This window comes from Mus pahari, chromosome 4, assembly GCF_900095145.1.
Source record: "Mus pahari chromosome 4, PAHARI_EIJ_v1.1, whole genome shotgun sequence".
Lineage (NCBI taxonomy): Eukaryota > Metazoa > Chordata > Mammalia > Rodentia > Muridae > Mus > Mus pahari.
In genome coordinates this window covers 126424773-126448929 of record NC_034593.1, presented here as the reverse complement: position 1 = coordinate 126448929, position 24157 = coordinate 126424773, and the positions used below count along the sequence as shown (strand labels likewise).

At 40.1% G+C, this 24157-nt stretch overlaps 1 protein-coding gene and 1 pseudogene across 4 annotated transcripts in view; both read left to right on the top strand.

Moving 5' to 3' along the window:
- Rap1gds1 (Rap1 GTPase-GDP dissociation stimulator 1) overlaps positions 1 to 24157 on the top strand; it is a 139145-nt gene that overhangs the window by 112176 nt on the left and 2812 nt on the right. For 2 of the 4 annotated variants that reach the window (XM_021195727.2, XM_029537412.1), the window contains 7 exons: positions 1648 to 1791; positions 2145 to 2276; positions 3347 to 3481; positions 4908 to 5033; positions 5774 to 5910; positions 14144 to 14270; positions 18266 to 18394. In XM_021195727.2, coding sequence (XP_021051386.1) covers positions 1648 to 1791; positions 2145 to 2276; positions 3347 to 3481; positions 4908 to 5033; positions 5774 to 5910; positions 14144 to 14270; positions 18266 to 18394 — 930 coding nt within the window. Of the gene's footprint in view, positions 1 to 1647; positions 1792 to 2144; positions 2277 to 3346; positions 3482 to 4907; positions 5034 to 5770; positions 5911 to 14143; positions 14271 to 18265; positions 18395 to 24157 lie in introns of all 4 variants that reach the window. The other 2 variants (XM_021195726.2, XM_021195728.2) reach the window with 1 other exon arrangement.
- On the top strand, positions 20856 to 23393 carry LOC110320136 (annotated as a pseudogene).

Below are 24157 nucleotides of genomic sequence, written 5' to 3'. Positions count from 1 at the left end.
CCTCTTTTTTCATCTCATTCCTTGGTTCTACAAAATGAAATGTTATCCTGGTCTTCCAGGATTATGCCAAAGAGTTACTGTAACCTCCTTACAGAGTGTTTGGTAGTGTTTTATTTATTGCTTGTTTTCTCATCCACATAAATTCTGTTGAATAACTACAGGGCTCAGAGTGATGGGCCTTTGAAAACTTGTTTCTGTATTAATTATTTGTATCCTGTCTATGATTTGTTTTCTTTTGCTTTATAAAAAGAGTAATTGTAACTTTGTATCTGTGGTTCAAGGCTTTAGAATTTCTAAGACTTTATCATAGTTTTTGGGTCTAGTTTCTACACATCTCTAGCCCTCATATTCTGTATGTAACCAAGGAAACATTCTACTTAAGTTTGGCCCAATACAGGTGCATTTTTTTAAAAGTATTTTGTGTGTTTAAAGATATTCAAAGGAAAATTAGTAATCCTTGTGATAATGTAAAGTTAAAATGTTCCATGCTGGTTACCTAAAGTATAAACATTAAGCATATGTATATTTTAAACTCTTTATTCCACACACCAAGAAACTGTCATTGCTGTGTGACACATAGACAGCTTATGGAATCCAATTACCAAAGGAAACTCCAACCAGAACAATAAAATTACATTTTTTTTTTGACAGAAGGAGATATGGCTTACAGATATAAAGTCCTCAAAAATACCGTGGTAGAGTAATAGAGTAAGATATTGGGACTATAGAACAATAGACGTAGTGTTGGGACTATAGAACAATAGACGTAGTGTTGGGAGAGATTGCCATTGCAGTCAGGTTCTTTTTTTTAAATGAAATTATTATTTTTTTTTCTGAAATACCATAGTTTTATCAGTTAGCCACGGAAGATTTTTCTTTTCTTTTCAACTATATTATGAAGATTTTTAAAGACATACTGGGAAATAGAATTCAGTGTAAGGAATCACCATGTAGTCATGACTCAAAGATGGCTTACAGTAATGAAAACTTGAAGCTTTTTTTAAAAACAAAACTTATAAATTTACAAACCACAGTAGAAAAATTGCATCTATACAAATGCCAGTCCAAGTGTATATACTTGTGTGTAGGTTCAGATTTTCTAATAGTACCATAATTTTTTACAGCTTTTTATTCAAATCTCATAGTAGATATATTTTAACTTTACATAACAATATTTGTGTATTATAGATATATGTGTATATAATATACTATTGCCTTTTACCATAATCATAATACCTAAAAATGTTGTAATATTGGTGTTATCCGAGGTGAAAAAGACCTGGTTTTTTTTGTTGTTGTTGTTTGGTTTTGGTTTTGGTTTTTTGGGGGGAGGGGGGTGCTATAGGATACTTTAAGAGGATAAATAATTTCAAATAGAAAAATGAAGTCTTTATATAATTAATCTGGACTGTCAAATACTTCGTCTTGAAACTCAAGTATTCAAAGGTGGGGATTTTTGTTTGTTTCTTTATTTGTTTTGTTTTTTTGCTGCTGGTGGTGGTGGTGGTAGGTGTTTTATTTTTTGTTTCTAAGTTGTACATTAACTGATCTTAAAATCCACTAGTTAAAATTCTTCATGACAGGTCACTGTCCCAGAGGCCCTGTGTCATCAAAACTTGTGATTTGTCCACATTGTTCCTTATTCAGATGCTATTAAGCTGCAGCTGGTTGAAGCAGGTTTGGTAGAGTGTCTCCTAGAGATCGTTCAACAGAAGGTGGATAGCAACAAAGAGGACGACGTTGCCGAGCTTAAAACTGCATCCGACCTCATGGTTTTATTACTGCTTGGAGGTAAGTCTTAACTCCTGCCAACCAGAGGACATGGTCGGCAGATGTTTTTATTCCTATTGTGCCTTTTGTGAACACAACACTAGGCCGTGAAAAGAACAAGAAATGACAAACTTGAGAAACAGTTAAGTCCCCACTACCTTCCGTATCTGAAGGCCTGTCGTGGGGACAGGGCACTGAAGGCTGGGTGGCTCTTGAAAACTTGAGCTACACAGTTCACAAACCTCAGTGTCTAATGGCTACCAATAACGCGTTACAAGATTTCTAGTTTCCTCGTTGGATTTCCACTTTGGAACGTGGGTTTGCAAGCCCTAAGCCCAGTTCCTCACTTAACGATTTGTTTCATTTCCCTCTAGATGAATCCATGCAGAAGCTTTTTGAAGGAGGCAAAGGCAGTGTGTTCCAGAGGGTGCTCTCTTGGATTCCATCAGATAACCACCAGCTGCAGCTCGCTGGGGCATTAGCAATTGCAAACTTTGCCAGGAATGGTATGCACATTAGTTATTCCTTGTGAACCAAGTGTTCTGCATTTTTTAAGTTTCTGCTTTATCCATCACATATATCAAAAGTGTTCTGTTTAGAAATGTTTGTATGTTATTTCCTCCAACTTTTAGAAGTCTCTACTGACTTACTAATATATAACATATTTTGTATGGCCATCTGAAGTTCAGTGTTTAAAGATTGATGATCATGGGATGGTTTTGAATACTTTGCACTTCAAGTTTAGTGACTTGAGCGTATCCATCTAATGGGGCATATAGATCCTTTCCCAGTTATGGTATCTTGGCTGTAATAGTCTGAATACTCATTTTTGGGCTATTGGGTTATATTCTTACATCTATGTTTACATCTCAGTAATCCTGTGGGTGTACATGTCTGAAGACAGCTACAGTGTACTTACATATAATAAATAAATAAATCTTAAAAAATAATATTTCAAAGGCATTGGACCTTGTGAAATCTGATACTCTTGATAGCTAATCTAAGAACTCATATTATCTCTAGAAAATATGGTCTGGTTTTTTTGTAATTCAATTTGACTACAGTGTGAACTCTTCATACGTAACACGGATTGAGTGTCCCTAATCCAGTGTGCTTGAGACCTAACGTGTTGTATTTTCTCAGGTTTTGGAAAATTTATATATGCATTAGGCAATGTCTTTGTTAGAAGACCACACCCAAACATGAAATTATCTGTTTTCTATACTGTTTGTGCATGTATCCTGAGAATCGTTTAGATGATATTTTTAGTGCATCCTCATTGTGGCTGGTTGATCACATGAATTTAGTTACAGAGTTTCAACTCACAGAGTTATGTTAGTACCCAAATATCTCAGACTTTAAGGTTTTCCTTCAGGATTGTTAAATCTTACAGATGATCACGGCTGACTTATTTTGTCCTCCCTTCTCTTTAAAAGAACTATTTAGTAAAGGCCTTAAGACTGGCAGAATATTAGGCTTCTGATATGGATCAGTGGAGAGAGTAAAAGATGTAGTGCTGTAGGGTATTTATACAATTTTTTAAATAAAGGAGGAAACTTGCCTTTGTTTTGTGTAGATGGAAATTGTATTCATATGGTAGACAATGGGATTGTAGAAAAACTCATGGATTTGCTGGACAGACACGTAGAAGACGGGAATGTGACGGTGCAGCACGCCGCACTAAGTGCCCTCAGGAATCTAGCCATTCCAGGTAAGCAGCAGCTGTGTGGCTCAGGGACCTCCCTAGCAGGAGTCGCCAGGGGGAGAGCCATCCGAGTGGAACAACCTTGAGTCCCAGCCCTTGGGAGGCAGAGAGGTTGTTAGTGGCCAATCTTATGTAGTGAGTTCCAGAATGCTGTCTCAAAGGGGGCAGAGCTAGGAAGAGTCTTTAAGTTACTCATCTTATTCCTAGCTAAGAAATGGAAGCCATGTATTAAATATATTTTCTGTGACAATACAAACTGACCTCAGATAACCAGAAGAATTGATCAATGATGAACGCTTTGCTCTTCTTTATCTTAGGTGCTTAGGTATATATATATATATATATATATATATATATATATATATATATATATATATATACATACATACATACACACACACACACACACATACATTATATTAGCATCCTTAGGTATCTTCAGGTGACGTGAGATGTGACATATATGAGCAGAGTACCCTAAAGAACCATCATTTAAGGTCATGGGCTTTTTTTTTTTTTTTTTTATTTCATCCTGTAAGCCGATACACAGTTTTTGAAAAGAGCCTTAGCCAGGCGTGGTGGCGCACGCCTTTAGTCCCAGCACTCGGGAGGCAGAGGCAGGCGGATTTCTGAGTTCGAGGCCGGCCTGGTCTACAGAGTGAGCTCTGGGACAGCCAGGGCTACACAGAAAAACCCTGTCTCGAAAAAAAAGAAAAAAAAAAAAAGAGAGCCTTGGTGTGTCTTTAGATCAACAGTTTTGAGCCATGGAGAAAAATCACATAGATGATTGTTGTTTAATTCTTTTACTCTCCTGCCTAAAATTGAATTTCTGACAAATCAGTGTGGTGACATGAAGCTCCAGTTGACATGGGTCTGATTTGTATAGCATATTGACAGTATCTAGTAATGTCTGTCACATTTGTATTAGTACAGCAAGTCAAATACAGTAATAAAAAAAACGCTAAAGTAAGTGAATGAGTATTTTGTAAAATGTAAACAATTCAGATTTGTTTTACGCAATTTCTAACAAAATGCTTTAAAATTGTGGTTTTAAAAAAAAAAAAAAAGCCTAGTATGATTTATGTCTGCTACGTTCCAGTAAACAGAATATTTACATATACTCAATCTCATGTTTTATTTGTGCCACTCCCCTCCCTCCCCCCCAAACACACCTTGGTCAGGGCTTTATCCCAGGTTAGTCTCAAATTCGTTATGTAGGTTATAAGGACCTTGAATTTCTGATTCTCTCACCTCAGCATCCCATGCTCTTACTGGTGGCATACACCAGCATGCCCAACAGCCCCATTCTTCACATTTCTAAATAGAAAGCTATAAAATGGGGCCTTAAAACCAGTAAGTACCAGATGTGTGTTGAGTGGATGTTTATTGAGAACGTTAGCACCATTTTAACCATAGCCTCTTTCTCTTCCAGTTGTAAATAAAGCAAAGATGCTATCAGCTGGGGTCACGGAGACGGTTTTGAAATTCCTTAAATCTGAAATGCCCCCAGTTCAGTTCAAACTCCTGGGAACGCTAAGAATGTTAATAGACGCACAAGGTAAAAGAAATGATCTCCAAGTCACATTCCTGGTATGGTATTCTTATTCATGTGTCCTTACCTTTAAAGGGACTTGATTTTCTAATTGTCAGCATTATAGACTTATAAAATGGGAAAGGAAAGTTTAAAAGAGATTTATTTTTTTTTTACTTAATTTTCATGCTAAATGAGTAAAGATTGTATTGTATATTATCATTAATATCTTAAGTGCTGTGTATGTTGATTTGTTACTGATTCCTAAGGCACCCTTTTTGCTTAGACATTTTTTATACCCATGTTCACTTTGTCTGGAAAACCATGTCTTAGTACAGTGATAGTTGGAATCTTTACCAATTCATCTTGAATTTTCTATTTGAACACACAATAATAAAAACCACTTCTGGGAGTGACCTGGTTTTTTGTTTGTTGTTTATATGATTTTTCAAATTCTTAATCCTTCTCTGTCCTGATTGCTTGGAGTCCTTTTGAAAACCGTTTGTTACAGTCTGCCAGAGCATGAACAGAGTGCTAGGCTTAACCACGATATGAAGTTTCATGTTCATGCATCTGTGGGAAAGCCTGTAATGTTATCAAATAAGCTAAATAGCCCATCAGGCAAGAGCACTCGCAGTAATTGCTTTTATAAAATTGCTGCACTTTTTCCTAGACCTGTAACTTTCCTCCCCACACCTGCTTTCCCATTAGCTGATTGCCTGTCAGTGATTTACTTTGTTTTTGCTTTGCCTTGTTTCCTATAGCAGAAGCTGCTGAGCAACTGGGAAAGAATGCTAAATTGGTGGAGCGTTTGGTTGAGTGGTGTGAAGCCAAAGATCATGCCGGCGTGATGGGCGAATCAAACAGACTGCTCTCTGCCCTCATCCGACACAGTAAATCAAAAGTAAGTACAGAGGATGCCGTACACCGACAGGCATCAGAGTGGCCATTGTGGGGGCCAGCACTGTAGAATCTGCTCCTCATGCTTATATTCGCATGGATTTTCTATAAGTATGCTACTCTCCAATGCCAGCAGGAGATAAGATTGAGGTTATTATTTAATAAAAACATACATACTTTTTTTTAACAGCATACTTAAAGCTTTGATGATAGGAGCTGGGAGAGAGTGAAGAAGGTCTTTTCCAGGCAAAGACGTGTATATACTTAGACCCAGATGTCAAAGGGTGGGGTTTTAGTGGAAAACAGCACGTGTAGCTCTGTTGGAGAGAGTGAGCAGGGGGTACTGTTGGATTAAGATTAATTCTATGCCAGGTAAAGTAGCTGGGTTAGATCCCACAGGACAGTAGGTCTGCTGTGCCCCTCCAGGGTTACAGGGGTTAAATCAGACTTGGATAGTTGAGGAGGTGCCTGCCGCTGAGCTGCATCCCCACCATTATACGTTTTTCTTATAAGACAGTGTTCCATTGACAGAGGGAAGGCAGTAGGATCGGCAAGGCTCTATATATACAAGCCATACTGGAGGAGGCAATTCTTTAAGTAGGTCTTAGTTTTGTGCTTGGCACCAGATAGGCCCATGCCAGTCATGTGACAAAGTACAGAAGAGCAGCTCCCGTTCCCTCAGTTGTGTGTTCTCAGCCTCTTTCCCAAACTATCTTAGCATGTTTGCCCTTAGTCTTTCTTTGCCCCAGAAAATTTCCCACCAGTAGTTCAGAGTTTGTACAAACCATATTATTTAACTATATTATATACAACAGCAAAACGGTTCTGACATCTGACCATGGAACTCTGAGATAAATTTCTGGTCCATTTGGTAGCAAGGGAAAAAGAAAAACAAGCAAAAATCCACATGACTAAACCTAAAACTTGTCGTACATGGGAAAATTTATACCAACTTTTAAAACAGCAGTATTTAGGAGCCACAGCTTTTTAAATGCTATTAATAACTGAGTTGAATTTTAAATATTAAAATGTTTTATGCATTTCATTTGTCATAGGCACCCCTTTACTTCGTCTGACATCCACCCCTCCACCCTCTACCCCTTCACCCCCGGAAAAAAATAAACATTTTTAAATATCCATCACCATGTAGGTTCTTGGAAAGATGAAAAATACGGCCTATACCTTTGGAAATGTGCATGCACACATGCGTGTACATATAACGGAAAAGAACTGGGAAGTATGTAGGAGTTGGTCACATAATTTTAGGTTTGGGTTTACAATTCAATACACATGGCTGTTTTGGGATTTTGTTTGTTTGTTTTGCCTTATATGTTGTCTTAGTTGAGGGTTTCTATTGCCAAGATAAAACATGACCACAAGAGCAAGTTGGGGATAAAAGGGGTTTATTTGGATTATACTTCCGTAGTCCATCATTGGGGGAGTCAGGACAGGAACTCAAGCAGGAACCTGGAGGTAGGAACTGAGACAGAGGCCATGGAGGGGTGCTGCTTACTGGCTTGCTCCTCATTGTTTGCTGGGGCCTCCCCCATTGATCACTAATCGGGAAGATGCCCTGCAGCTATATCTCATGGAGGCATTTTCCCATCTGAGGCTCCTCCTCTCTGATGACTCTTGTGTCAAGTTGCCACACAAAATCAGCCAAGACTAGCGTGGTTCCTTGGAGTTTCCTCACTGGTGCTCAGAATTCTCACCTAACCCCACTTTTGAACTGCGTTCCAATGAAGAACAGCAACTGGTTTCCCAAAGCCTTATGCTTCTTCAAATCCTTCTCAATTTGAAGTGGTTATTAATGCTTTTGATCATTAACCTACCAAAATAAAGCAAAAATGTAGCCATCTTTCATCCTTATATTGGTTAGATATGGATCTAAAGTCAAAAAAGGTATGCTAAAGATCCCAGCCAGCCAGGCACAGTGGTACTCCCCTGTATGCCATAGACTTGGGAGGCCAAAGCAGAAGGATCCCAATTCAAGACCAGCCTGGGCCACTTGAAATTAAACAAACCCACACCAAATTGTTACATATACAAAAAACAGAAAAGAATGAAAGGCCTCGGACACTGTGCCACCGTTTTGAATACCAGGTTTTGAGCTAGTTACATAGTGACAGCTGCTACCCTATAAACCGGGGACTTGGGATTTGGCAGGTGTTTAATAATGCATTATGAATAAGAGAGTGCTGGTTTGAATCCATGCAATACCAATTAATAGCTGTGTGGGCTTGCATGTTCCGAACCTATAAATTATTAATTGTTCAGAGTTATGAAGGCTACAATGTGATAATTTTATACACACACATTGGATAATATATCAGGGCAGTTAGCATTTCCTTTAAACATTTTTAAATATTTTATTAACATAATCATATGTATTTATGACTTAGTAGAATTTTAGTGTGTCTATAGTAGGTACTAGTTAGCTGGTATAATTTATATATCTTTTTTTGTGATCATTTGTGTCTAAAACTTTTGGGCTCCTCATTAGTAGTTTTTCCGTTAAATATATACAGTAATTGTAAACTCCAGACGTGTACTCTCTCTACCACCGCCATGCCGTGGAATAAACAAACTATTACTGCTACCTGCATTGGATTACCCAGTGACTCAACTTTTTCTTTAAGCTCTCTGAGGGTCTCCCCACTTTTGTTGCCTATAGTTGTCACTGTTATACACTCTGTCATGAAGATCCCCTGTTTGTCTGAGGTACTTCACTTAATGAATCCTCAGTTCATCCTTTTTGGTATAAGTGGACATATTCTTACAACTGATTCCATTGTGTGTGTGCCTAGGAATGGGGCACCCAAATTATCTGCTATTTCCGTTCTTAAGTTCTTGAGAAACCTCTGCAGTGTACTCCTTGATGGCTTCACTTACTTTTAGTTCCACCAATTAGATATTTGAGAATCTAAATGAAAATTCACTTTCCTTTTCTCCATATTCTTTGAGAATCATTAGTGAGATGGTGTCTGTGTTGTTGACATGAATTTCCTTTAGAGATAATGAATTTCCTTTCTTTCTGTAAATTTTTTGGCTATTTGATCTTGAGAATTATCAATCCATATCATTTGCCATTTTTAATTGGGTGATTTGGAATGAGCATTTTAAGGCACTTATATATTAATCTTGAATATTAATCTTGGCTTACTGTAGAGAATCTTTGTCCACTCTACTATTGATGTGCTTTGCTGTGCAAAAACATTTCTCTGGTCTCACTTCCATTTCTTTGCCTTTTCTTTGGTTTCTTGTGCTCTGGAGTCTTACAAAGTCCGCACCACCTGTTCCATGTCCCAGTGCTCTGGAGTCTGTTCTTCGATTTCCTCTAGGATATTCATAGTTTGGGTGCTATATTTAGGTCTTTGCTCCCTGCCTTCCTGTTTAAATTAATTTTCATGTGGAAAAAAATGACACATATTGCCTGTAAGTTTTCCCAATGCTATTTGTGGAGAGTCCCTTTCTCCAGTGTTCGTTTTCGATGCCTTTGCCGATGATGAGTTGTCTGTCAGTGCAGAGATTAATTTCTGGGTATTAATGTTGTGTCGTTTGTCTATATCTACTTTATTACATTATCATGAAATTTGAGTTTTGTACCTTTGAAGTGTTCACTGGGAAGGTCAGGGCAACAACGTGAGACACTTCAGCTTTATTTAAAGATTGCTCTTCCAGGTCTTTTTTGCTTCTGAATAGATTTGATGATTTGTTTGAATGATTGTGTAGCTGTGTGAAAAGATCACAATTTGCGACCAAGGGCTGCACATTCTACAAGAGCTTCCTTTCTTGCCATGGTTCCCCATGTTGCAGGAGTGCGGAGGTTGAGCGTTTGGCTAATTCCGGGAGGTTTCCACGTGCAGCTCACAGCTGTTGGTTGGTGTTGGCTTCAGTCTCCTTGCAGACAGGACTTGTAAAACACCAACTCAGTAAATGCCTCAGTCACAAATTACTTGGTTGGATGCGTACCTAGGGACTTAGAAAACAGTAGATCTCCCCTTACAAATCCTTTTCTGATGGCTTCAGCCCCATGTCCATATCCATTGCCTAAAACTCATATTTGATACCTGGTTCATACAGCAGTCAATTCAGTTGTCAGTAGTTGCTGTTTGGACAAAAGAGTATTGTTCCCTTTCTCCCAGAGCCCTTGAGAGTCTTGTCTGCTTGGGAGCTTAACTAAGGCCACAGAACAACTGTGTATCTCCAAACTGTTAGGTAAGGGTCTAGCACTTTCTCCCTACAACTCCCATTATTTTTGACATGACTCAATGAATGGTGGTGCCTGTTTCCTAAGGATGGGCATTCTACCTGTTGACCATAGGCATAAAACAAGCCAGCAAATGCAGAGGGAAGCACCTTCTTTCTCCTGTTAGTGGGAGGTGGTATAACTCTGTAAGATTGTGGTCTTCACAGAATTGGGTAAGCAGGACATGTGGGACAGCCTGTCAGCAGTGTGAATACTTCATCCGGTGCTTCTGCCTCACCTGGTGATAGTATCTGTCAGTGGGTGTTTACACTGCCGCCGCCGCCGCCTGCAATGGTGCTTGTGGGTTGTGGATATGGCAGGAAGCAGCAGCCCTTCGAATTCTGTCTTATTCCATTTCTTCAATTGCTGATAAAAAGATCCTGTAACATATCCGGTGTGGTATTTGTAAGCAGCTTTGTCAAAGGCCAGCTCACTCAACAGCTCCTTGCTGTTTGCTTAGAAGTCTGCCCCTTGGGGAACCTTCTGCCAGCCATGCCCTTGAATTGGTGGTATTCAGTACTTGGGTAAATCTCTGAAGTTGGGATATTCAGTCATGGGATGGTAAGTGGGGCCCAAGAAGACCCTAGGAGGGAGCCATGAACTTCAGAGGATTTCCGTGATTCTCAGGTCAGGTTTAGCATTAATGTTCTACTTTCAAATTTGTCTAGTCAAATGTGAAATTTTGTATTGTGGGCATATTGAGCTGTTCCTGTGGTAGCGTCCACTGATGCTATACCTAACAGACATTTTCATGATCAACCCAGCACGGGCCAGAGTACACGCGTGTTTTCCCTGACTGGTGTTGTCATACTTTGGAATATTATATTTCTTTTAGAGCTGTTCTGAATTCTGTCTTAAGATTTATCACTCCAAAAGTCCTCACTGACTCACAGGGCACACATGGTTAGTCATCTCAGCCATATGTAGTGACTTCCTGGGCTCATACTGTTAGGTGGGTTCATACTTTCCAACTGCAGGGAGTGAAAACGGAAGGAGTGGAAGCTGCCTTGACTAACACCCACCTACCACGTAGGCATGCTACTTCACGCTGGAAAAGTGTAATGTTCCCTGGTTATTAGGTCTTTTAAAAGCCTGTCTAGACAAATGTGTTTAGGCACTGGCTCACTCATCCAACATTTATTCAAATTTCTGAGCAGACACTGATACAATGTTAAAAATGAAAAACTTTATTACATGATTCATAAACTGGTGATCTAACACCCAAGCCTAGCACAGAACATCAAATTATATACATTGTTATACAGTTTCAAAGTCTTATGCTGGGCTTATTTCAGTAATTAAGGGAAAATCAACTGTAAATGCTAGAGGGGAGACTGTTAATGTAGATTATTTGTCTTTGTGTTCCAAAACTTGGTTTTCTATTTAAAACAAAACAAGACAAAAAAAAAAAAAAAACCCTCATTGAAAAATAAAACTGTAAAGCATTGTTTCAAACTGTCTAAAATTTCTCGAGACTTTGCAGATATCCAGGGTTTAGATAAGACTCCCTACTTGATTTATTCATTGCAACTGAAAAGCTTTAAGAGAAGCTAACTGAATAGCTGGATTTATTTTGTGAAGAATAGCATTTAAGTTATACTCCTTGGACAATCTTGATTTCTAAAATGCTGGTAGTAACCTTTGTTTCTGGAAAACAATCTTGAAGTTAAAACATAACTACAAATACATTTGTGAGGCTCTTAGGACCATGTCAAGCATTTCACTATATGGTACCGTGAATATAACAAGTATACATTTGCTTTGTCCATATTTGGTTTGGAGCAAAGGTCTGGACACAAGACTTCCTGGATTTGAACCTTTGCTTTACCTTAGTCCCAGTCTGACTTGGACAAATATCTCTTTTCATTTATAAACGGGAGACTGTATCTTGCTCAGAGAATCCTCTGCAAGATAAAAATGAGCTGTGTCTCTAAGCCCTTATAATTCTGTCATAAAAATCAGCCATATGGAGAAGCTGTTGAATAAACTTTTGTTGAAGTAGTTGTAGATATGATAGACATTTGAAAAAGAAAATGCTCAGATACCTGTTCTGATGAGAGGTGACATGCTTGAACTAAGTGCTTGGACTCAAAGACTGTTTCTCATTACAAGCTAGCTTCATTCATTCATTCACTCATTCATTCATTTCCTGCTTTTATGCCACAGTGCAAAAGAGAAAGAAAGAAAAACAAATCACAGACCTTCCTCAGGGGACTCCATGCATCTGTTTATGTTCCCTGGTCAGTAAGCTCCCATGAAAGTTCCATGGAACTCTTGAATGATTTTAAAAATTATGTAGCTGGGCGTGGTGGCGCACACCTTTAATCCCAGCACTCGGGAGGCAGAGGCAGGCGGATTTCTGAGTTCGAGGCCAGCCTGATCTACAAAATGAGTTCCAGAACAGCCAGGACTATACAGAGAAACCCTGTCTCGAAAAACCTAAATAAATAAATAAATTATATCCAAGATTCTAATAAGCTTCTAAGATTCTAATTACCTTGTTAACAATTAGGTAATACTTAGGAAGTTAGAAAAGGTTTTTAAAGCATCATTTCTCTGGAACAGGTGAAGTGGCCTTGTGGGTAGTGGGGCTTATGGGCAGGTCGGATTCTCTGAGTTTGATCCCACAAGGTGTTAGGAAAGAATTCCCAGGATGGTTCTTGGACCTCTGTAAGCACACTTGCACTGACATGCACCAACACAGTAAATAATAAAGGGGGAGTGACTTAACAGCCGCCAGAGCACAGCTGCCCATAAGAGATGTCATTCATAGGTTCCACTTGTGATCACTGGGCTGAAGGAATGATATTTCTGTAAATGGTTGATTTAAAGTTTTATGTGAAATAGAAACATAAAGAAAACCATTTTTAAATAATTTAGAAAATTATAAAAGTAGTCATAATGACAATTAGATTTGTACATAATTGAAGCTAACAGGAAGTAACTTAATTATTCTGAAATTTAGATTTTTCCATGAGTCACTATGAACTCTTTAATGTAAGAGTTACAGGCTAACAAAACTTGTGACAGTGAAGACAAACCAGTTTCTGTAACTGCATCTGACTTCTTACCACATATCTTACATGTCCTTTTATATAATAACTGTAGTTACTACAAAACATATGAAAGATAAATCATGTCACAAAGTCACTTGACAGAACACAGGCTCAGGAGTTTGCTTTGTCAAAGTCAGCATTGATATCAGGACTTAGCTACACCAGAGCTCCCACTGCCTCTCATCAGGGTCAATGAGAAATTGTGACAAAAGTTCTTTCTGTTTAGGTTTTGTTGTTGTTGGTTGGGTGGGAGAGTGTGAGTGTAAGGAAAATAAATGTATATGCACTATTTTTTGCCATTAAAATCTCCATTCCCTTCCCTCCAAACCCTCCAGCATACCCCTCTTCTCTCTCAAATTCATGGCCTCATTTCTCACTAATGTGTGCATATATATGTATGTACGTACGTACATACATACATACATACATACATGCATGCATACATGTTTTCAGGGCTGACTGTATGGTATTGGACACCCAGTTGGTGTGCTCCTTCCTGGGGAAGGCTTTTCTCCTGCTCTCAGTTTTTTGACATGTAATTTTCTCAAATTTGTCAAATCAAGCAAAGGAGTAAAAGATAATTTTAAAATGCTTTTAATTATTTAAAAAAAAAAAATTTACCCAGAGTTTCTAGAGACCTGCCTTGGAGAAGTGGGGGAAATGAAATGGTACTTTTAGTTCTTTAGTTTCAGGAGTTTTTAGGCCTGCCTTGATAGGAAATGCAATGGTCTTTTTCACTTAGGCAATTTAAGTTGTCATGTTTTGAAGAATTTATTTAACGCTAAAAGCTTTTCTTTAATGTATGGTTAAAATGCAATGAATCTTGCAGGACACTGTCACATCAGCACTCAACAATTTGTTGACTGATTGGAATGGCATCTCTTTATGTGTAGAATTAAGGTTTATAATGCTGTGATATTTATTTATTGTAGGATGTAATTAAAACCATTGTACAGAGTGGTGGCATCAAGCATCTAGTTACCATGGCAACTAGTGAACATGTAATAATGCAGAATGAAGCTCTTGTTGCTTTGGCACTAATAGCAGCCTTGGAATTGGGTAAGTACCTTGCTGACAAACTTATTTTTTCCTATTTTTATCTTGGACTAAAGAAAGCACAGGAGTGGAATTGAAATCAGGTAGAGCCTTGGCTGTGTAAGTATCTTGCTAGTGTATACTTACATCTGAATCTGTGGGAAATCATGTGTAAGTTGCAGTCACAGGTTTTTCCAGTCACCATGCTTTGTGTGACATTTTAAAATCGGCACTTTAAGGCTTAACTTCTAAGTGATATTTTACTTAGAAGATACATAACACATTTTCAGCAGGGTTAATCGAAATGATAATCGAAATGATACCTGGAATATCACACCAGGAACCTGGAACCAGGGTTGTAGCTCAGTTGGCACAGTACTTGGCTGGCATGCATTGGGCCCTGAGTTCGATCCCTATGTGCCTGTTAATAACCTCTACAAATGTTTTCTATCATTCTGTAGTACTGCCTTTATCTACACTCTCACCTCTGTCTTCTGTATGTGTATGGTCAACAGCTCCCAAAAAGCAGAGTTAAATGAAACTGTTGGTTTCTGTCTGTGCTTGTTGGTACCTGTGTAGTATACAGTATCCACATGGCAAAATTCTCCATGAGAAGCCAAAACACAAATAGCTTATATATGACACCTTTTGGTTCATTAACAGACCCTGACATATCAGCCGGGGATGGTATATTAGAGCCACATAACCTTTGGGTAAGACTGAGAACTGCTTCACTGCACACTCTGCCCATAGGGTCCTTTAAGTATAGAATCATGTTCTCTGCAAATAGGGATAATTAGGCTTCTTCCTTTTTTATCTGTATCCCTTTTTATGTCTTTCTCATACTACACCAGCTAAGACTTCGAACACTGTATTAAACAAGAGTGGAGAGAGTTCTGAATTCTAACAGGACAGGCTCCCTGCTCTTTTTCAAAGTTAGTATAGCACCTTAGCTATGACTACAGTATGTAACCTGTAATATGTTAGTGTATGTCCTGTCTGTTCCTAGTTTCTTGAGTACTTTTCTATCATAAAGGGATGTTGAACGTTCTCATAAACCTTTTCTTTGTCTATCATGATGTCCTTAAGACCTTTTCTATTGTGTGTGTTTATTGGTTTTCATATGTTCACCAAGCCTTGCAACCCTGTACACTGCCACTCACAGATGCACCAGAAGAGAGCATCGAATCCCATTACAGATGGTTGCGAGCCACTATGTGGTTGCTGGGAATTGAACTCAGGACCTTTGGAAGAACAGCCAGTGCTCTTAACCACTGGGCCATCTCTCCAACCCTGAACAGTTTAATTTTGGTAGGACAAAATGAGTTAGACATCAATCCATTTCATCTGGGTTTTCTGCCTTTTGCGATCTAAGTTTTCAAAGTACCCCCAGATGATCTGACGGATTTTGTTGGTGTGTTTTAACAACTCCTTTTTCATCTCTAATCCTGTTAATTTGACTCTTTATTTTAGTTTGGCTAAGGGTTTCTCAAACATCTCCCCCCACCCCCAAGGACCCAGGTCTTTGATTGGTTATGTACACTGTTAGTTTATTGATCATGCATACTGTTCTTTCAGTCTTTTTCATTAGCTTCTTCCTAATCATCATTATTTTCCTCCATATGCATATGTTGGGTTTGGTGACTTCGTTGGTCTGCTAGAACTGTGAGATCTTGCTTGTGTGTCTTGTCTGTCTATATCTATAGCCTTTTCTTTTTAATACACTTTCACTGTATCCCAGATGTCATGATAGAGATAACATTGTTCAGATTCTAGGAATTTTACTTTTTGTTTCTTTAACGACTACTATTCATTTAATAGTGTAAATTTTTTAGCAAGTAAATATTTGTATAGTTTCTCTTGCTGTTGCTTGCTGTGGACTGCTAAGATAGAAGGAATTATTTCAGGCCTTTTTGTTTGGTTGGGTTTTGGTTGTTGTTGTTGTTGCTTTTGACCATCTGTTAAGGCTTGTTTTAGGATCTATAACATGATCAGTTTTAGAAATGATTCCATATGGCACTAAGAAAAATGTATGCATGTTTCTTATTGGTTAGATGGAATATCCAGGTGGTCTGTGGTGCAAAGTTTAGTTTTGAGGCGTCTTTGCAGGTTTGTTTGGAAGATCTCTCTTAATATGAGAGTGAAGTGTCAGAAGGCCTGTGACTGTCAGGACCCATGTGATCCTTTGTGCCTTCCTTGTGTGTGTTAACATTCCAAGCACCCAGACTTGGTTCCTAGACTCTGTCTTCTTGGTGGACTCAAGCCCACATTCCTTCCTGAGCTGGAATCTACTTACTAGACTGCAAGGACAGGTTTGCTCTCTGCCATTTAAAGCCAGATTTTATGCAGAGTGAAAGCAAGAGAAAAAGCAGCCCCCTCTCAAGGAAGGGAGCAGAACTTGAGTCCACCTTTCTCCCAGGGGGGTGGAGGTGCCATTTAGTTGAGCGTCTTTGTCAGAGAGGGGTAAATTTTTCCTATTCATCTTCCCTGTTGGTTTACTCAAAGGCAGAGGGCTGACTGGTGGGTAGCCTGTATCCAACTGCGCATGCCTGGGGCGAGCAAGCCTGCACATCCAGCTGTCTTCAGGGAAGAAGAAAGAGGAAATAGGTGCCATCCGCACTACTTTAGGACATGCCATATGGAAACTACCTAACCCAAGTGTCTACTGGTCATGAAGGAATGTATGTGTCCCTGTGTGCTCCCTTTTCCCTAGCTGTTTTACCTTCCAAAAGACTACTCCTAACCTCTGTCCCTTGTCCCAGCTCGCTTACAGCTGTTTGCCTGGTAGACTTATACATCCTTTGACCCTCCGTGTTTGTACATCTTAGCTGTGTTCCTTGGGGACGACAGATCATCTTTTCTTAATCCACTTAGTCTGAGACTTGTGACTGGTGGATTGAGGTCTTTTGCATTTAAAGGTTATCATTAAGGATCTGCTGTCTGTGATGGTGTTAGGTGATGGTGTGATGGATTGCCCTGCATCTGTTACTATTAGCAGTTTGTTGCATTGGATGCAATTAGTTCCCCCTTGGCTCTCTGTTCCTCTCATGAGATGTGTGTGTTCCTGTGTGCTCATGGATGATACTGCTTCTTCTATACATACTGCTTTAAGAATCTTCTACGGTGGTGGCTTGCTTCTCATGAATTGCCTTGAGTTTGTTGGCTGTAGCAATTTTGGTGTTAGTCATTTACTTTCAGGGCTGGAACTGTATTATTCCATGCTTTCCTGTTTCCACAATTTCTTTTCCTGATCAAGTTGCTGCTTTGTTGAATAAAAATTGCCTGTCTCAGCGCCTCCTGGCTTTGGGTCCTTAGGTTTGATTTCTTGCCTGTATCCCAGATCTCTTGGGAGGTTTGGGGCACATTTTTTTCCTTTACAAATGTCTGAATTTATTATCATCTTGTTTTGTTTTTGTGTTTGTTTTGCTTTGTCTTGTCTTTTCTGGTGTTGATTTTCTGGTGAGATCAAGGTTAAAACACAAATATAGACTTGTAAGTAGTAACTAAGGCACAAGTCTTTAATCCCAGCACTCACAAGGCAGGCACATTTAAGTTCAAAGCCAGCCTGATCTACAGCCCAGAACAGCTCAGGCTTGATTGGAGAAAAACCTCTACACAATATATCACAGTCAAGATGTCAAAAATACAAAGAAACAATATTAAAAGCTATAAAGGAAAATATACCAAAACATAGGATCTTTTGTTAACATCCCTAAGCAACAGGGAAGCATGGAACGCTACAGTTGAATGCCGTTCAAAGAAACCCTGTCTCAGAAAAACAACAGAGGAGAAAGGCCAGTTACAAGTTTTAGGGGTTTGGTCGTTGTTACAGGTATTGTTTTAAAGCAGCTTAGCCAGAATTTCAGCTTTTTTCTTCCCCATCCCCTATCCTACCCTGTTCTACGAGACCTCGCCAGTCCTTTTTGGGAAGTTCCCTATGAATAGTGTGTAGAAGAGAGACAGTATTCAGCCCGATGGTGTTTAGCAACAGCTATGACACGCTTTGTTTCCCATTAAAGGTCCTGCTGAGAAAGATCTTGCAAGTGCTCAGCTTGTACAGATCTTACACCGACTGCTAGCAGATGAGAGAAGTGCCCCAGAAATCAAGTATAATTCCATGGTCCTGATCTGTGCTCTCATGGGATCCGGTAAGGCTTCCTCCTGTCGCAGTGTCAGTATGTGGCTTCCATCAAATGTTAAATGTATGGTCATAATAAATGATATAAATAAATAATGGTTTAAAAAGAAGAAACAATTAGTTTGAAAGAGGATACAGGGGGCAGAATGGGGCATCAGATAACTGAAGCTGTAACCATAGACAGTTGTTAGCTGCCAAATTTGGGTCCTGGGAACCACACTCAGTTCCTTTGTCTTGCAAGAGCAATATGTACTCCTGACTGCTGAGCCAGCTCTACTTTTAAACCGAAACTGTTCCCAAAAAAATTCTTCTGTAAGAGAAGGTGTCATAAACTAAATATAGCAAACAAGTAAATACTTCAAAAATCAAATTATGTTTATTAATGCCAAGATGAATTTTATGTAAAGAACAAGTTCTGATATTATATACTGTAGGATTAGCTAGACTTCATTCAAGAAATCATTGTGTATATGTGTGTATAAAATTTCCTGTTTCCTTGGTGATTTCCTGAATGTTGTTGAAAGAATAAAAATGTTGAAGACACACAGAATGATACATCTGTATGTTGGTCTTCACAGCTATATCAGTTTTTTTCTTAGAATGATGTAAAACAGTTGGCACATACGACTTTCGGACTGCTTCCATTTCTTGGTAGAATGACTTTTCTGTCCCAATGTAATGTCCCTCTCAGTCTTTGCTGGCCTCCTTGCTCTGAAGTCTGATTTATGTAGTGTTAACGTAGTTAGTCCTACTTATTTTTTAGTAGCATTGTCAAGACTTTTCTTTCTCTCAGTTCCAGTTTACAGTGTTGGTAAGTTTGAAGTGTCAGATAGTCTTTATGGAATCATTTTATAATCTACCAGTGCTAATTTTAATTGCTATACATCCACCATTTATATTTAATGCAATGTTATTATTTCCTTTCTACTTAGATAACTACCCCCAGCCATTCTAAGTTATCTGCTAACAAAAAAAATTTCACTGTTTTTCCTCATTTAAGAATGTACTTTATCAACCCCTTCATTCACACAAAAATTCTGTAGTCAAGCAATTTTTGTTCCTAGTTCTTTTCTGTCTACACAAGGAAGATGGGTTACTTTCATGTTTTCTAATGAGAAATCCACTGTGTTCTGTTTGTTTTCTCTACTGAATTTCTGTCTTTCAATTTTTGCATTGTAAAATGTGTCTTAAAGCATATTTGAGTTTATCCTGTTTGAAGTTTTTCAGCGTTTACAATCCATATGTCTCTTACTAAATCAACTTTAATTATTATTACTTACTTATGGCTCTTTAGATGTTTTCTTCTTATCCAAGGTCTCCATGGCGTAGATGTGAGATCTTTAGTGGTATTGCTGTAGGCTTTATCTTTTCTATTTCATTTTTATCTATTGCTCAGACAGTAACTTACATTGCCTTTCCTCTGGTCTTTTTGTTCCAGTATTAACTGCATCAGGTTTTTCAGTTTTCTAAAATAGTTACTTTAGCTTTGGAATTCCCATTTGCTGCTTTGTTGTGTTGGACGTGTTCAGAGCTTTCTGTTGAGATAGGTTGACTGAAAGTATGGGAAAGCAGAACTCTGCCCTACCAGCCATTGTTCAGTGTTCAGATCAGTAGCAGTAAGTATATTCACATTGCTTCTTCACCACCATCTGTCTCCAGTTTTCCATTCCCCCAAAATGATGCTATAGCCACCAAGCAGGAACTGTCGGGTGTCCCTGTCCTTCTTGCCTCTGGCTACTGCACTTCTGTATTCAGCTTATCATTATTATTGTTATATTTTTCTTATTATAGGCTTATGAAAGTTGAACAATAAACTGTTTATTCTAATGTTAAGTAATGTCTCATACCGTGTGTGTATGACAATTTTCTTTCTTTATATAGAATCTATAATAAATGCAGAGAAATCAAGAAACAAAAACTTGGCTTTAGCAAAGTGTACATACATAAATATCTTTTTTTATACTATAACATTCAATTTTCTTCACATAAAGCTTTGCATGATTTTATTACATCCAGGTTTTCTTTATACCATTTAAAAAAAAAAAAGTGTCTTTCAGATTTACAGCTTGTGCCTCTAAAGCAGCATCAAAACATGCCCCAAGGAAACCAAGGTAGAAAGGAGGCTGCCATATACCTTCCTAAAAAATGGTGTGTGAGGAGGTTCTAAAGCCTCCAGCAGGGGTGGGTTGGTAGATTGTACGGTACTGATGCTCATGTAAGGAACTGGAAAATGCAGTTGGGAGGTGGACAGATGACCAGGCAGAGCTGGCACTGTTAAGGGCTTCCCTGGTTGTCTGCCTCAGAGCTGAGGACTTCTCCATCCTGAAGGAACTTATGGAGCTTCTGCAAAGGCAATGGGAAGAGCTTTGTCACCAGGTCTCCCTAAGATGACAGCAAGTGAGCAGGCGCCTGAACAAATGGGCTGTCTTCAGCGAAAAGAACCAGGAGCTGTGCAAATGACTGACCCCCAGATGGAGAGCCAAGTCTCTCAGAACGGAGACCTCCTCATCGAAGAGATGGTAGAAAAACTCAAGAAAGTTATCAAGAGGAAATGGCTGTTGCCCAAGATAACAAAATCCAGCTCCAGCAAATGGGAGAAGAGCCAGCCACAAGAACAAAGCCACTGAGATTCAGTACAAGCTTGACCAAGGGAATGACAGGCAGCAGCATCTCATTGCAGCAAGGGTGAAGAAGCTAAAGGAGACCCTGAGGGCTGTGCAGCAGCTGGACAAGAACATGGGCAGGTGAGGACTTGGCTGGCCCACATGGAGTCAGAGGTAGGCAAGCCCATAGTCCATGATTCTTGTAAATCTGAAGAAATACAGAGGAAACTGAATGAGCTGCAGGAGCTTCAGAGAGATGTCGAGAAACACAGCACAGGCGTCACCTCCATCCTCAACCTGTGTAAGGTCCTGCTGCATGATGGTGATGCCTGTGCCACCCACGCCGAGTATGACTCCATCCAGCAGGCCACTTGCAACCTGGACCGGTGGTGGAGGAACGTCTGCGCAGTGTCCATGGAGAGGAGACATGGCGACTGTGGCAGAAGTTTCTGGATGACTGTTCTTGCTTTGAAGATTGGAGATTTCAGAAAATATAGCTGCATTTCTTCTGGAGTGCTCTATAGAGGAGCCGAAGAAATTGAGGCTTTCTAGCTGCAGGTCCACGAGAGCCTGACCCAGCTAGAGCTGATCAACAAACAGTACCGGTCCACCTGGCCAGAGAGAATCGCACAGACTCCGCCTGCAGCCTCAGGCAGATGGTCCATTGGGGCAACCAGAGATGGATCTGCAGTTCACCAATATTGAATATTTTTCTGAATGTGACGTTCAAGCTAAAATAAAGCTCTCCAACAGGAGATCTCCCTAAACCACAATAAGATCGAGCAGATCATTGCCACGGGGAGCAGCTGATTGAAAAGAGCGAGCCACTGGATGCTGCCATCATTGAGTAGGAACTGGACGAACTCAGACGCTACTACCAGGGTGTCTTTGGACATGTGGAAAGATATCACAAACTGATCAGCCTGCCTCTACCAGATGACCATGACCTCTTAGATCAAGAGCTAGATCTTGAAGACTCCATGGCTCTTTCAGACTTATGCTAGCAGGACCCCTCTGCAGATGGCATGCCCTCCTCACAGCCTTCTTTCAGCCCCTCTGGAATGAGCAGTCAGAGCTAGATACCCCAACCAACATGGGCTTCCCCCCCCCCAGTGGGATGATGAGTATGACCTCAGTCGAGGCCTGCAATCAACATCCCGAACTCCGCCCTCAGAAGACAAAAAAAGACAAGGAGTCCCACCCAAGGGGAGCTGTTGGCTTGTCAGATGTAGTGATTCCCAAAAAAACCCGAGGCCTATGTAGAACCCACAGAAAATGCAATCAGAAATAACTGTGGTGATCCCAGCTCATTGGAGTCACAGATGAGGCAACTGGACAAAGCCCTGGATGCCAGCCGCTTCCAGATACAGCACATATCCCCTCAGAAGCAGAACTCTCACAGGGCCAGACCTGGACACCAGCTACAAGGGCTACATAAAGCTGCTGGGTGAATGCAACGGAAACATAGATTCCGTGAGGAGACTGGCACACAAGCTGACGGAGGAAGACAACCTTCCTGGCTTCGTTAACCTCAACAGCAGAGACTCAGACAGCTGGCATGATTGACCACTGGGAGCTGCTGCAGGCCCAGGCAATGAGCAACAAGTTGAGAGTGAAGCAGAGCCTTCAGAAGAGGCAGCAGTTTAATCCCGACCTCAACAGCATCTGGGTGTGGCTAGGAGAGACAGAGGAGGAACTGGACAGGCGCCCCTGGCACTCAGCACCAACATCCACACCTTCGAGTCTTGCATCAGAAAGCTCAAGGAGCTCCAGAAAGCTGTGGACCACCGTGAAGTCATCAACCACTCTGTCAGCCTCTGCAACTGAGTTCACCCAGGCTGACAGTTAGGAGAGCCAAGACTTGCGAGATCACTTATCCCAGATGAACGGGACATGGGACCAAGTGTGCTCTCTGCTGCAGGATGCGCTGATACAGTGCCAGGAGTTCCAGGAAATGAGCCATGCTCTGCTTCTCGTGCTAGAAAACACTGACAGAAGGAAAAGTGAAATTGTCCCAATTGATTCAGCCCTTGACCCAGAGACACTTCAGGACCATCACAAGCAACTCGTGCAAATAAAGCAGGAGCTGAAGTCCCTGCCCAGAGTGGCCTCACTACAAGCCAGCTCTTGGTGAATGCTGAGGGTTCCGATTGTCTAGAAGCTGAAGAAAAAGTCCATGTGATTGGAAACCAGCTCAAGCTTCTCCTGAAGGAGGTCAGCCACCACGGCAAGGATCTGGAGTAGACGTGTCAGTCGGTCAGCGGGATTCGCCCTCATGGTCTAATACAGATGAACTAGACACCTCAGGATCTGCCTGATCAACCCAAAAGCCCCCCCTCCCAGGCACCATGTCTGTATATGGCAATTTTATTCCCTCCACAATGGGCATTTGTATTATTTCTGCCTCACCTTTAAAGTAAATCCACTCAACACTGGTGTAAAAACCACTCTTGAAGTCCCCGTTTCAGTTCTTTGGGGAACAAACAAACGGGAATGCAGGGCCCTGTGAGAAACCTGTAGACTATTTGCAGAGTTGCCTTACTGTTTTCCATTGTGGCCTGGCCATGTGACGTTTCCGCCAGTAAAGCACATGGGTTCTCACTTCTCAGAATCCCAGCTAACCCCATCTTCTTTGTAGTCACCGCTCCAGTGACTGAAGGCTGATGGCAGTGGTTTGCCTTTCTGCAGTCATCAGTGATACTGGGGAATCTTTTCATGTGCACAGCGGAAGTTGTCATGAATGTTGAGTTGTACAGTTCGCTAATAGTTTCTGGACGTTAATCTTGTGTCAGATTTGTGATTTATAAATATCCCCCATTCTACTGGTTATCTTTTAATTATATTGTTAAGGCTCTTTGAAATATAAAAGCTTTTTATTTTGTTGAAATACCATTTTTGATGAAATTCATTTTTCTGTTTGTTGCCTATACCCTTGTTGCTGTAGCCAAGAATAAAGTCTAAGTTAGTAAGGCAGGGCATCTACTTCATTCTCTTACCTGTGACAACCCATTTGTTGAAAAGCCTCGCCCTTCCTGAGCAGTCTCCATTCTGTTGCTCTGTGTCTGTCTCTGTAACAGAACTACACTAAAGTCAAGAAGTGGAAGGCTTCTGGTTTGTTCTTTTTCAAGATTATTTTGTAAACTTGAGGTCTAAAGATGCTATGCAATTTG